The following is a 15,108-nucleotide window of genomic DNA, read 5'->3' as shown; positions in this document are numbered from 1 at the left end:
ACACACATTATGTTTTGCAAAATACTAAAAACATAACCAATGTTTCAGTATAAACTTTAAAAAATTATATGATCAATAATGGCAACATATGTTTTTACATTGCTTCAACTCATCAAAATAAATACAAGGTTCAACAAATTTTTAAGTCAGTTTAATGTAATTTGAGTTGAGAATACTTAAACATCCGAGTTGATGGTACTTAAACATTTAAGGCAGAAGCTTTTGTTTCACTGTGTAAAAAATAAGAAGTTAGTAATAAAAATGAATATGAATTATATGTTAGTTTAAAAAAATATTAGTTTAAAAGTATAAATATAAAAAAACTGACACTCATGAACACAAATGAATATAACAAGGTAAAAAAAAAACCATGTCAGTAAATAGTATACATATACTATAAATGGCAGAAAAACAAATCATTCTTTGGAAGAGGCTACATTAAGGCAACCTAACACTTAAAGTAATTTCAAGTAAGGGAGAACTTTGACCAACGCTTGGCCTGCAAATCTTCCTAAGAAACTTATCTGACCAATTTATTTAGTTGCCAAGCCAAATAATTTGTTAGCATTTTAATGGAGTTTGTGTTATGTTAGCTTGTATCAAATAGTAAGTTCAACTCATTATGTTTGGGTTAGGTTGTAATCACCATTATATTTGAGAACAGTTCCCAGTTATTAAATGTCATATACAAGCCTCATACTACAAACTCTTCTAGTCAATGTGACAACCATTAGGTTTCTATCAAGAATTCTAACATGACCCTTTCTCACTGTGAATTATGATAAAAAAGGTTTTAGAGTAAAACTGTTCATCCCTCTGCATGTCCACTTGGTCTACATTTTTTGTGTAAATAAACCATCCTCTGTAGAGAGCTGACTCAAACCGCCGGAGATCGTCTCCCCCACAAAACATGTAGAATACAAGGGACCATTTCTCTGGGTCATCAGCACAGATAGTTTTCAGGTCATGTTTTTTATATTGCTGTAAAACAATACAAAACCTTGGTTTAATTGCAGTTTTAAATATTTATGTTTAGTATTAAACATTACATTTAAGCTCTAATACTCTAACTAAAACTGTAAGCTTTAAATATGTCCTAATAGCATCTTCAACAAGACAACACATCAGCAATGAATTAAGACCTACCATAACTGTTAAAATCTTTGTCTCTACACCTTGCTTTGTGGTGCAGCTGAAGAAGTTGTTTGTGTTAGTGAAGTTCAGCACAACAGGAATACCTGGACTGTCCGTTGTGATCTTGTAATAGTAGATGGTGATTGGTGCTGAAAAAGCCAAAGCATTGCGAAATATATTTCAAAATATACTTAAACAAGTGTAAATGAAGAACATTGCTGCAAGACACAATTACCTGGCCAAGTACACTTTAGCAGTAACTAGTACATTGCAATTTACACAAAATCCAAATAATCTGCATGATTTAAAAAATACAATAAGTGTAATTTTGGTAATATTGACTGCTAAAATAAAAGATAGAGCAGACAAAGAAAAAAAAACGGTGTCATGGAAAGAGAGGAATTTCAAACATCATATATTCACATATTATTTGGTACCAACCTGACATGGTGTTATCCAAACATATCTGATGATTATATGGGGTGACATACTTTTCCTTAAAGAAACTCTTAATATACAAATTATCTTTTTGGTTAAGTTGTCTCAATTTCCTCGGTGAACCTGAGAAAAAGGAAGCAGAATAGTTACACAATTCTCAAAAAGTCACATTTGGTTTTGCATTGGTTTCCTTAAAGGAATAGTTCACCCAAAAATAAATATTCTCTCATAATTTGCTCAACCTCAAACCAGCAAGACTTTCGTTCATCTTCGGAACACAAATGAAGATAATTTTAATTAAATCTGAGTGCTTTCTGTCCCTCCATTGACAGTCTTAAATAGATATGGGCTTTTATTCAAAAATTCACCAGATATGGTAAACTTGTTTGTTGTGCAAGAACCAATGAGGCTCATTATTGTGTTACACAGCACATTTGAGCAACAAGAACCAGTGAGGTTTGTTCTCACATACCAAGCAGGTTTGGATAAGCTTCTGTTTATATTCGCTGATCAATGTTTATATGTAAAGCCTAAATTCAATCTGTTCATCATATAAAGTGATCAGGTCTTTTCAGAAAATATGAACCACTCGATTCATATGGATAAATTTTACATTCTCTTTATGAACTTTTTGAAGAGTGTGTTTCAAAGATGAACTAAAGTCTTATGGGATTGGAACAACATGAGGGTGAGTAACTGATGACAATCTTTTTTTTGTCATTTTTGGGTGAACTATCACTTTAAAATCTGCATGGGCATTATTGTTGTATTGTTCTATGCATAATTATTTTGTATATTTTAATACACACACATGCATGTATATATTTAATTATATATATATATATATATATATATATATATATATATATATATATATATATATATATATATATATATATATAACAGTATATACATGCAAATATTTCTCAAATATATACATGCATCTGTGCATATATATACAAAATAATTATACACAATACACACAAATATATTATGTAGCCTACACACAAACCTTTATTTTGGATGAGATTAATCGTTGCACAACCTTTATTTGTTTATTTATTTATTTATTTTTTTACATCAATTAGAGCATTTAAGAAATTTATATTAGAAGATAAAATATTTTTGTACTGTGCAATTGATTTCACACATTTGAAAAATGTACAGATACAAATGTCAGTGTATCCAACACTCATTTCTTACCAGAGGTAACCTCAGCTTTCGCAGGAAGGACCACAACTTCATTAAATTTGCAATTCGTCTTTCCACAGTTGTTGCAAGGGTTGTCAGGGTCACAGCCTCGAGCAAGAACCAGACTGAAGCTCGTATCAGCCATGGAGACAATTAGCAAATTTTCATCATCGAAAGAGTCATCCTCAATGTCTTCCCACTCCGGTTGTGAAGGTGATGGTTCCTGGCTCCCATATGCCTCCAGCTCAGATTCACTTACCATCATCAGGCTGAAACTCATGAGCGTCGGCTCCTTTTTAATGACACGGAGCTCCTCAGATTCGCATTCTTCTTTTTTTGTTTTGCAAGGATGATGTATGGTCTAAGAGAGATTATATTACCAGCAGAGTTGAAGAAAATGAAGTCAATCTAGCTCAAGTACAGTTTTATTCCTCAAGCAATTACTCAAAAAAACTTGATGTAATCTCTGGAATATAACCTTTTAAACACACACACACATGAAACACACACAAGTCCATGTGATCAAAATAAATTCCCTGACTAGGCAATTTCAAATAAATGCAAAACTCACAAGTAAGGGAGATCCTTCAACCAGAAGATCGGCAAATGCCTCTGGAGTAATATCTTCCACATTTATGTTGTTTATCATTAGGAGTTTATCTCCCTTGCTGAAAAGAGATAGATAGATAGATAGATAGATAGATAGATAGATAGATAGATAGATAGATAGATAGATAGATAGATAGATAGATAGATAGATAGATAGATAGATAGATAGATAGATTCATCTCATACTCATGAAAGTACATTGTACATAATCAATAATCTTACCTTGTGAACATTCCTTTATTATAGTTTAAAAAGCCCATCACTTCATATGAGTGTTTCCCTTCACATTCAGTGTGGAGCAACGTAACACCACCAGAAACTGGATTCCCCTATAAGATGTCACACATGAAATGTTTTCAACTGGTACATTTAAAATGAACACCTAACATACTGACGATGTTGGTCAACTGTTGTATATCAAATCAGCTATAGATTTGCAAACAACAAAACTCTACATACCTCTAAATCCATGATGAACTCAGATTACGATGTGTGAGGCTCGGCTCTGAAACACTGTCTTTTGAAAGTCAGTTGACCTGACACTGTGGTAAGAAAAGGAAGCTAAATTAGTATGTCTCTAAACCAGTGTGAGGGTTGGCCGGAAAAGGAGAAGTATAGAGTTGTGGGGAAAGGACATATGCTGAGAGATTTTCCTATAGTTCACCCAAAAAATGTTAATTCTGTCATCATTTACTCCCCCTCATTTTCTTATGTCTGTAACCAAACAGTTGATGGACCCCATTGACTTCCATAGTATTTGTTTTCCATACAATGGGTTTTTTCAGTCAATGGGGTCCATCAACTGTTTGGTTACTCTTCAAAATATCTAATTTTAAAGTTCAGCAGAAGAAAGAAATTCATACAGGTTTGGAACAACTTGAAGGTGAGTAAATTATGACAAAATCATAATTTAGTTTTTTCAAGAACTATGCATTTAATGTAAAATAATTCAGAAAATGTACTTATACTGCCGAGTTGTGCTTAGGAAAAGCTGATGCTCACTGTGTGATTGCCTTTGCCAAACAATATGATACCCATCCTGGCGATCTTTAAGTCTAAATTGCCAGCTCAAGACATGTGTGTTTTGTTTTCAAACTGGTGGACAAATCTGACAGGAAACTTTAATTAAGTTATTGACCTGATCTTTTAAAATATACCCTATTAATCACAGCTTTTCAGTCTGAATCACAAAAAAGCAAGGTTTTATTGTCTTTTTCACTGTGCAGAGCACAGTTATTAAAACGGACTTTTTAAATAGACATTATTGGTACTTTGAGGAAATAAGAAAATGAGGTTTCACATACATAATGGTACACGTTTACACTCCCAGAACACAATCCTACTGCACTTCCTCACACAAGGCAATATTAACAAAAGAAGAGGAACAAACTGGTTGCGTGGGAATGTGCACCTAAGTGTGGAGCAGTGTAACCCTCACATCCATCCACACAAAATCAATACATTTACTGCAATAGATCATACAATTTTGAAGAGATGTGCATTGCTCAAGTTACTTTGAACTGTCCTGTTGAAGAATCTTCATGCAGCTCTTTGTACAAGGACAGTTCATGGTGACCATTGTCAAGGTCGAAAAAAGACAATAAACCACCATAAAACATAAAAGCCACCAAATAGCTTTGTGTGAGGAACACACTGAAATTCAATTCCTTTTTACACTGATATTATATCCCTCCAGTGAGATGACCTTGTCAGCCCTGGTCACCATAAATGAACTGTCCTTGAATGAAAAAGAGATGCATGAAGATTCTTCAAAATTCTCCTTTTTGTGTTCTACAGATAAAAGAAAGTCTTTAGGTTTGGAACAACATGGGGTGAATAACTAATATCAATTGTAACTTTTGGGTGAAACATTCCTTTAAAGTAAAAATGTAGTTTTACAAAAACAGCTTTGTAGTAAGGTCAGTACATAGCACACACACACACACACACACACACACACACACACACACACACACACACACACACACACACACACACACACACACACACACACACACACACACACACACACACACACACACACACACACACACAAACACACACACACACACACACGCACACACGCACACACGCACACACACACGCACGCACGCACGCACGCATGGCAAAAACAGTACCAATGGGCGTGCATGGCCCTCTGACACAAACTAGAAGGTATATGTTCATAAACATCCTCTAAACCTTTAGACACGTCAGAACAACCAAACACTCTCACAAACATCAATACAAAACGAATACGTCCATTTTTTCAGGTGAAAACTCAGGTGCAGAAATCCCCCACCACCACCACCACCACCACCACCTTCACATTTTTACAACAATTTCCTGCTTGTTCCTCCACAAACCTACATCCATTCTGTCAAACCACCCACTGCCAAACTTCCATTTAACCAACAACAAGTTAGCCTACATAAAAATGCAAAATATATATGTGCATATAAAATAAAAATAATAAATAAAGAGTATTGGTTATACGTTGATGGTCCACTTTAGACACTCTACTAACTAACTTGTCAACAACTTTTAATTAAATCATTAATAGACTGCAGAAGACTGTTAGGTTAGGATTAGTTGATAGGGTTCAGATTAGAACAATAAGTTGACATAGAGTTGCAAAGTTTCTTTGAATATATGTTGAGGATCATCAACATAGTAATAAAGTGTTAGTAGACATTAAACAGACAGTAATACTCTGATAAGAGTTAGTTGACGTAGTTTTAAAACACACACACACACACACACACACACACACACACACACACACACACACACACACACACACACACACACACACACACACACACACACACACACACACACACACACACACACACACACACACACACACACACACACACACACACACACACACACACACACACACACACACACACACACACACACACACACACACACACACACGGCAAAAAAAGTACCAATGTGCGTACATGGCCCTCTTACACAAACCAGAAGGTAGATGTTCATAAACATCCTCGAAACCTTTAGCCACGTCAGAACAACACAAACTTAACCAGTTTAAACCATCAAAACAGAGGGTTTCTCTCTGAATTTATCATGTAGCCCCTACAACACACAGCATCAATACAAATCAAATACATCCATATTTTCAGGTGAAAACTCTTGCAGAAATTCTGAGTCATAATGGTATTTAAAGGATAAAACAAAACTGTGTAGACTTTGTGCATTTGGACTAAGTAATTTATAGGCAACACTTCTAGGATATACGCCAAGCTTCTTATTTGTATGCTAATCTATTGACAATTGCAACCTCATATTTGAAACTAAAGCATGTTTTTGTAAGTTTCTCTGAATAAGAGTATTAAAAGACAAGACTAACCCTCCCCCCACTTTATTTTTACAACCATTTCCTGCTTGTCCCTCCAAACCTACATGCATTCTGTCAAACCACCCAATGCCAAACTTCCATTTATAGAGGTAAAACCGACAACAAGTTAGCCTACATAAAAATGCGAAATGTATATGTGCATATAATAAATAATAAATAAAGAGTATTGGTTATACATTGATGGTCCACTTTAGACACTCTACTAACTTGTCAACAACTTTTAAATCATCAATAGACTGCAGAAGACTGTTAGGTTAGGATTAGGTGATAGGGTTCAGATTAGAACAATAAGTTGACACATTTGCAAAGTTTCTTTGAATCTCTATTGAGGACCATCAAAATAGTAATAAAGTGTTGGCAGATATTAAGCAGACCGTCTACTAATACTGTAATAAGAGTTAGTTGACATGTAGGGGCAACATTACTGTCTTAAGTGGACCATAGAAATTCAGTGTTACCAAAGTATTTTAGTTATAAGCTGATACAAGTACCATGTCCTCAAAATATAGAAAACTTTATTAAAAAAAAAGAAAAAGAAAAAAAGGGCCGTTTGATGCCAAGGTCACCACAAGAGTTACATCAGCTCTACATATTTCCCTGATGTCATCATCAAAGTTACATATAGCTCACAGAATGAGTATAACGATTATACACTAAAACAAAAAAGTTCCGTTAATGTAATGCACCTCAATAAATTAGTCATTGGTTTTTATTTGAATACATCAGTAAAAGCACCGGCATGTGTTTGAAATAGTGCACAGGTGTTTCTGAGGATAAGCAAAAACATGAGAACATCTGCATTAACAGAAGAAGTGATAAACCACAAAGCTTCTAAGTGATGCTGTGCAATACTCTCACTATTAATCATGTTTTTGGAGCGAGCAGGAAGGTGGTAATGCCATGTAGCCGCTGTTAAGGATTCTGCAAGATATAGGACCCATACGAAAATGAGCAGACAAGGTTTTTATTAACAGGACTAAAGACTTGAGACCGCAGGGAGTAAGCGTGAATCACAGTAAAAACAGTAGGGCAAGGCAGACGACAATGACAGGCAGGATGGATGACCACTGAGACCGTCAGCAAGATGGCGGTGACGTGAGTCCAATAGAGGCAGCTCTGAAGGAAAGACCAGGCAGGAACACTAGGAACATGCAGCTTGATGTAGATCTCAGATGTAGCTCCAGTCTTGCCACCTGGTAGAGGCTCACAGAACCAGAGGCTCGACACAGAGGATAGCTGCACCAGTCAGGCTGCCAGGCTGTTGAGAACCAGTGGCCAGGGAACTCAGGATACAGGACAGAAACACAGAACAACAACATACAAGACGAGACTCAAGACAAGATAAGGCAACAATGAGGATAAGCAAAACTAACCTTATAAGATCAATGACAAGAGAAACAAAAAGGTAGAGAAATAAATGTATAAAAAAGCAAATTAATGAAAGCTACTAAGACAAAAAAAACTGGAGTAGCTAAAGAGAAGCAACACTTTCACTTGACAGGGAAAAATAAGAACTAAAGAAAATAACAACAAAATAATTCTAAACAAAAGGAGAACTCTAACTAGATTACCAAACACAAGTGCTAAAGCAAAACAAAATAGTAACAATGATAACAAACCAGCGTAAACCCTAGGATAATTTCAAAATCACAAACCAGAAAATACTGCAATGTGCATACTCACAACACCCACAACGAACCAGCAAAGACATGAGGGAAAGAGGCACAATATGAAGGGACCAGAGCACATGAGGATCAGGTGAGCACAATTAACGAAACAAGGACAAGATGTGGACTAAACAAGGGGGCGTGGTAACAGGAAACAAGGAGGCGGGACATGAGGAGCACATGGCAAACACAGACCAAGACAGAGCCATTTGCTCAAACACAAGACAAACACAGAAACATGAAACCACAACAAAACAGACAAGGCTGCCAGGGGTCTATTCCAGAAAGCAGGTTATGTGACATACCCGGGTATGTTTAAAAGTAAGTAAGCGGATAACCTCAACTTTCGGTTCCAAAAACGGAGGTAACTTTCAGGGTATGTTAGTAGTCATAGTAACTCACTCTCTGAACTTAACCTGCTCCGGAGCAGGTTATGTTCCAGAGTTAGTTTGTTTCAGAGAGGTGACAGAACATGGCGTGCCCTGACCATTTTAGTTACATACCACTACTTAATCTAACCCTACTTTATACAGTCACAATAATTTTAAATGTTTCTAATTATATAACTTTCAATTTCAGGGTTCCCAAATGTGATTGGGTGCATTGATGGAACCCACATTCCCATTAAAGCTCCTTCAGTCAATGAAGGAGACTATGTTAATAGGAAGTCAGTCCATAGCATCAATGTGCAGGTGACAATAGATTTTTTGGGTGCTAAATGTTTGGGTGTTTAAACCATTAAATCACCCTCATTACTGGTCCCCACTAACTAGGTAATATGTGGCCAAGAGGAACCCAGTGAACTTGGTAAACCAAAGAGATGGCAGGGTGGTATGAGACATGATTTGCCAAAACACTTTAATTAAAACAAGTTAACAGTCAAGTGTTGTTCATTGTTTCTTTATTTCCTGTAACAAAAGACATTTGTATTTATTGCTTTAGATTTCATTCAACAACAAATGACAGATTAATGTTCAAATATGTTTCCCACCTTAAGCTGGTGCTCCAGCAATTCAATTTCAAGTCTGGCCTTTTTTAGGTTAAGCCTTTTCTCCTCCATTTGAAGCAGTAAAAGGTCCATCTCCATGTCACTTTTTCTGATTTTCTTTTGAAGGTGGACCTTATACAGTTTTATGGCAGGCAACTAGAAAGACTGAAAAAGTCTTTAATACAAACACAGACCAAATATTTAAATGAGGAAGGAGAACTGCAGAACATTTCTTACACTGCCAAGATTCTGTGTGGAGGTAGATGGACCCTCATCTGTATTAAAATCTCCTGCCATATTCTGTAAAATGACAATTTATTTATTCTCTTATGTAAAAAAGGGGGAATGCATTATATGTATCATACCTCTATGGGCCTCCCCACATTTTCTGTTTCTGTCACAGCAGAAGGGGTCTCTTCATCATCATCCAACAGTGAAAATAAGGAAGGATGCTTGGTGAATGCAACAGAAACCTAAAGACAATAATCACTTACAACTGTGACAGAGTGTGGTGTTGCAGGAGGATCCAACAATACAATGTGGCCATCAGCAACTGCAAGATAATTAAACCAATAAGATAATCATGCATATTCAATACTCAATGTATATTCTTAAACAAATACAACTAATAAAGAAGGACATTAGGAACATCTAAGTACTAGTACTAAGATTACAGTATACAGCATATGCAGTCAAAGCAGCATGCATACTGCACAAGTGAATCAATGACTGTAAAATGAATTCAAAATGCCTTTTAAAAATGGTGACAGTGTTGATGATTTTCTTTATTAAAACACTGACAAAAACAGTAGGTAAACATAACTATTATCAATAAACATAAGTATTAATATGGTACACCTACATTTTACTAAGCTACTTGTCTTGGTAGCTGAGTCTGACAAACTGCCCCCTGGAATCCCAGCGACCACAGGTCGCCCTTTATTAAGGGACAGTGCCAGCTCCTCAGCTGGGGTGGGGTGAGGGGAGCGGGAGGGGGAGGTGGACCCCCACCCGTTTAACTGGCCTCAGCCTTCTTTCTATTGGCTACATAGAAAACTAAATTACATTTATTACTAAATTACATGGCGTGAGTAACAATTTTAGTAAGTTTAGAAAATATTACCTTGCTGGAGAATGTTTTTTTGTTTAATTTTGACTTGGCTTACACTTCAGAAGGATTACACCTGATAAAACAAGAAGCCAACATATAACTAGCCAATTATGCGCATTACTACTGTAATATTAAGAAATGTATGGAGGCCAACAGGTGAATACTTGTCTATTTTTACTACATGCCCCAAAGAGTTTTTGCGTCACAAATTATAAATGGGGTATTTTCCCATATTTTTGTGAGTCACAAGGGGAAAATACCCCATTTATAATTTTCTAAACTCACGCATTTACTCCGTCCATTATTATTTGCGAAGCCAACTTTCTTTTGCTGATGCAGCAGTATTGCTTTTTTTGTTTTTTTTGTTATAATGGGCTTATAGTCTTCATAAGCAAGCATTAAAACCTCCAACTCAGTTTCACAAGTATCGTATGTAGCTCGCTTTTTTTCTCCCTTGGTTTCCATGGTGACTCCTGAAATCGGCGATCCATTGAAAATGTCTTTATGTACTCGCCGTGCGCGCGCATTAACTCTGGGTTACTAATAGGAGGTTGATTAAACTAACTCAACATAGGTGTTTTGGAACCGACATACCCAGAGTAAGCAAGTTTGGGGTTAACCAACCAAGAGTTCAAGGTTAATCTGACGGTAAGTTAACCTTGCTTTCTGGAATACACCCCAGGGCATAACCCTGATAGCCGCGGGTTGTTTCAGCTCAAACAAAAAATAACATATTTTGAACAAGAAAAACATTCCATCAATGGATTAAGGATGGGGATAGTATAATGTACGGAAAAGGGATTACGCAAAAATTGAGATTGTGCAACAAACACCATATCATTTTTTTTAGATCTGAAAACATTTCACATTATATCAACACACAATATCCATTAACTAAGGTCTAATAAACATTGTTAACAAAACAAGAAAAAGGTTGTGCCACAATGAAGAAACAAGCTTGAGGGCTGCTGCTACTGAGGTTATGAATAATCTAGGCCGTTCGTGACCAAGAGTTCATAACAAGTTCTGTGACAGATGAGATGCACGGCAGAGGTTTTGGTTCATCAGAGGACAGGCGTCGCAGACATAAGCAAACAAATGCAGTTAGGACCAGAACTTGGTGTAGATACGCTCTTTAGACATAGTGTGTACTGAAAAATAATCAACATATCCATATTGACTGTATATTAGTGGAACAAAAGAAACATTTTTAAAAAGCTGAACTAAAAAAAGAGAAAGAGGTAGTAAGCAGAAAGTGGTTAGCAGAAATATTTTTAACCAGAATGGAGAAATAAAAACAAGATAAGACCTAAAAAAATAAAAAAAACATGGATGTAACTAAGTATTAATTACTGAAATTTAAGTATACTTTTTCCTTGAAAAATAAAGTAAGGGACTGTAATTTAATTACAGTTATTTCGGATGTAATTACATTCATAGACTATAGAACAGTTCTATATAAAACAATATTGGCGTCACGCTTTTGTCCAATAAAGATGATGAAGGTTAGATTCACAAGAAAAAGTAGATATTTATTCTGAACAAGACAGCGAGCATCAAACTTAACATGAACAATACCGGACAACGTCTGAAGCAAACTGAGAAGAGATAATGAGCTAAATGAAGACAGATATGCTCATTAAATGAATCACCATGACAACAGATAATGGAAACTAAAACAAAGGAAACAGGTAACTGAGGAAATACAAACTAAAAGTCCATGAAAATTAAACTACCAACATAATTGTTACAAGTGGATTTAAAGAGATAGTTCAAAAATGAAAATTCTGTCAGTATTTACTCGCCCTCATGTTGTTCCAACCCCGTAAGACCTTAGTTCATCTTCGGAACACGAATTAAGATATTTGTGATTAAATCTGAGAGCTGGATCATTCCTCCATCGGCTTCTAAGAGATTGAAACTTGCCAGCCCCGAAAAGTTATTAAAGACATCGTTAAAATAGTTCAAGTGACTACAGTGGCTCAATCCTAAGTTTATCAAACGACGAGAAAACTTTTTGTGCGCAAAAACAAACAAAAATAACGACTTTATTTCAACTATTCATTTCCTTCTCTGTGTGCCTCGAGTCAGTTCACTAGTGTAATAGCGTAACCTTCTGTGTTGTACGCATAGGTTGTACATCACACGCATCACACACATGACCGCATCGGCCAATAGTGAGCCTACGTGTGACGTAGCTCTACGCAATCACACTACGTTAACTGACTAGAGGCCCAAAGAGAAGGAAATGAATAGTTGAAATAAAGTCGTTATTTTTGGGTTTTTTGCGCACAAAAAGTATTCTCGTCGCTTGATAAACATAAGATTAAGCCAATGTAGTCACTTGGACTATTTTAACAATGTCTTTAATAACTTTTCGGGGCTGGCAAGTGTCAATCCCTTAGAAGCCTATGGAGCAGTGATCCAGCTCTCAGATTTCATCAAAAATATCTTAATTCGTGTTCCAAAGATGAACGAAGGTCTTACAGGGTTGGAACAACCTGAGGGTGAGTAAATACTGACAGAATTTTCATTTTTGGGTGAACTATCCCTTTAAAATCAACATTCAATGCCTAATATTCAAATGTATGTTTTTAATGTAACCTTCTCACTTTAAATTCTTCGGTCAGTTCAAGAATAATAATTTATGTAGTTTTATATGCCTTTGGTGTGAGAGGCCGGGTTTGAATCCACTGTGAGACACCAATGTGTCCCTGAGCAAGACACTTAACCCCTAGTTGCTCCAGAGGCGTGCGACCTCTGAAATATAGCAATTGTAAGTTGCTTTGGATAAAAGCGTCAGCTAAATGAATATATGTAAAATACTGCCCAAAACACAATTACAAATATTTTGGACATGTCCACGTCTCCCTCTAGTGGACTTTTATGCAGTATCTGTAAATGTACATCCACAGCACAGCAGCGTCCTAAACTTACTGATTTTCTAATGCTGCATAATAGATCATTTCGAATCTTTCGATCTTTATCACAGAAATACCAGATAAAATGTTGTAGCCTAATGTTTTAGCATGAAACCCCAAAAACATCAGTTAGGAGGATTAAGGAAAGAATAACTGTTACATATCTGTGTTTCCCACCTTCATTGTGTTTTTGGTTCAGTCCTGTGACCTAGTGTTCCATGATTGTTGTAATTAGTCATGTCTATCACCTGTGCATTGTCATTCGCCTCATTAGTTGTCTTGTTAGTCCGTGTATTTATAGCCGACCTTGTGTTCTCCTTCAGTCTTTGTCCGTTATCGTCAATGTAAGCGTGAGTGTTATTTCTACGTATTCCCTTTCTCCATGAGCTTTGTCCTACACGTAACGTGACAGTATCTAAACATATGTCTCTGACAGAAAAGAATCAACAATATGTTTGGAAAACATAATAATAATAAAAAAAAACTGCTACATGAAGATTCATCAACATTCTAATTTTGTTTTCTGCAAAAAACAAATAAAAAAATTCTTAGGCTAACTATTCCTTAAAATGAAATATTTCATTTTACAATTACAGTTCTGTTAGTAAAGTTTGTATATGACATTTTGAGTGGCTTTGCTGCCAAGAAGTCACCACACACACACACACACACACACACACACACACACACACACACACACACACACACACACACACACACACACACACACACACACACACACACACACACACACACACACACACACACACACACACACACACACACACACACACACACACACACACACACACACACACACACACACACACACACACACACACACCAACCAACCAACCAACAAATAAATAAATACACAAGTGGCAAAAATAGAGCGTACATGGCCCTCTGACTCAAACCAGAAAGTAAAATGTTCATAAACATCCTCATTTAGACACACTTACGCAAATAAGGTAATACACTGGAAGAGCTAATAGCCACATTTTTTAGGTTGACACACACAAAAACATACTCACTCATGTTTAGCACACCAAAATAGAGGTTCCTTTCTGAATTGATAATCATGTAGTCCCTGTACAAAACAAAGAAATACATACATATTTGGCATATACTTCCATATTTTGTGATTTGCCATCACATCTCAAACAGAGGTCTGTTCAATATTAAGAGGCAAGTACTAATTTTTGACTTTCTGTCATTCTCCATTAATTTTGACATGAAATAAAATATAATATAACCTTAACATCACTATAATTTCCCTTAATTACAATTTAATATACAGTTAATGCCCCAAAAGTCTTCCTTACATGCTGCCATCTGTAATTTAGCGACATCAAGTCTAATCTACATATCTACCAGTGAGAACAATTCAACTCTCATGGGCTCAGCATTAATCCATATATTTTAGTCTGTTCAAAGTTTATACAGTTAGAAACTACACTGGTACTGTAGCACTTTATTTTACAGTCCTGTTCTCCCTGTACATACTATGTACTTATTATAATTACAATAAGTGTTGAATAACAGCAAACTGATTGTTCAGCTGATGAAACATCATTTAAAAAAAACCTTCATAGAAAAAAACTCCATAAAAGAGTTTTGAAAGTTGTGAGTTGTGAAAATTATGTGATCCAGAACCTTTA

The 15,108-nt window shown here is 36.0% G+C and overlaps 1 protein-coding gene across 1 annotated transcript in view; it reads right to left on the bottom strand.

Annotated features, from left to right (window-relative positions):
* The window catches only part of LOC143711765 (uncharacterized), a 57,058-nt gene extending 53,137 nt beyond the window's left edge, over nt 1-3,921 (bottom strand). Inside the window, exons 1-7 of the mRNA XM_077203706.1 lie at nt 3,832-3,921; nt 3,595-3,701; nt 3,335-3,431; nt 2,776-3,124; nt 1,576-1,695; nt 1,147-1,283; nt 396-981 (exon numbers count right to left, since the gene is read on the bottom strand). Coding sequence (XP_077059821.1) covers nt 751-981; nt 1,147-1,283; nt 1,576-1,695; nt 2,776-3,124; nt 3,335-3,431; nt 3,595-3,701; nt 3,832-3,843 — 1,053 coding nt within the window. The 5' untranslated portion in view covers nt 3,844-3,921 and the 3' untranslated portion in view covers nt 396-750. The remainder of the gene's footprint in view (nt 1-395; nt 982-1,146; nt 1,284-1,575; nt 1,696-2,775; nt 3,125-3,334; nt 3,432-3,594; nt 3,702-3,831) is intronic.
* Nucleotides 3,922-15,108: the final 11,187 nt, after the last annotated feature.

Source organism: Siphateles boraxobius, unplaced genomic scaffold (assembly GCF_051911475.1).
Source record: "Siphateles boraxobius isolate OS27281-9 unplaced genomic scaffold, OSU_SipBor_1 5, whole genome shotgun sequence".
Classification (NCBI taxonomy): domain Eukaryota; kingdom Metazoa; phylum Chordata; class Actinopteri; order Cypriniformes; family Leuciscidae; genus Siphateles; species Siphateles boraxobius.
Note: the sequence above shows the minus strand (reverse complement) of the source record. Positions and strands in the feature narration are given on the sequence as shown.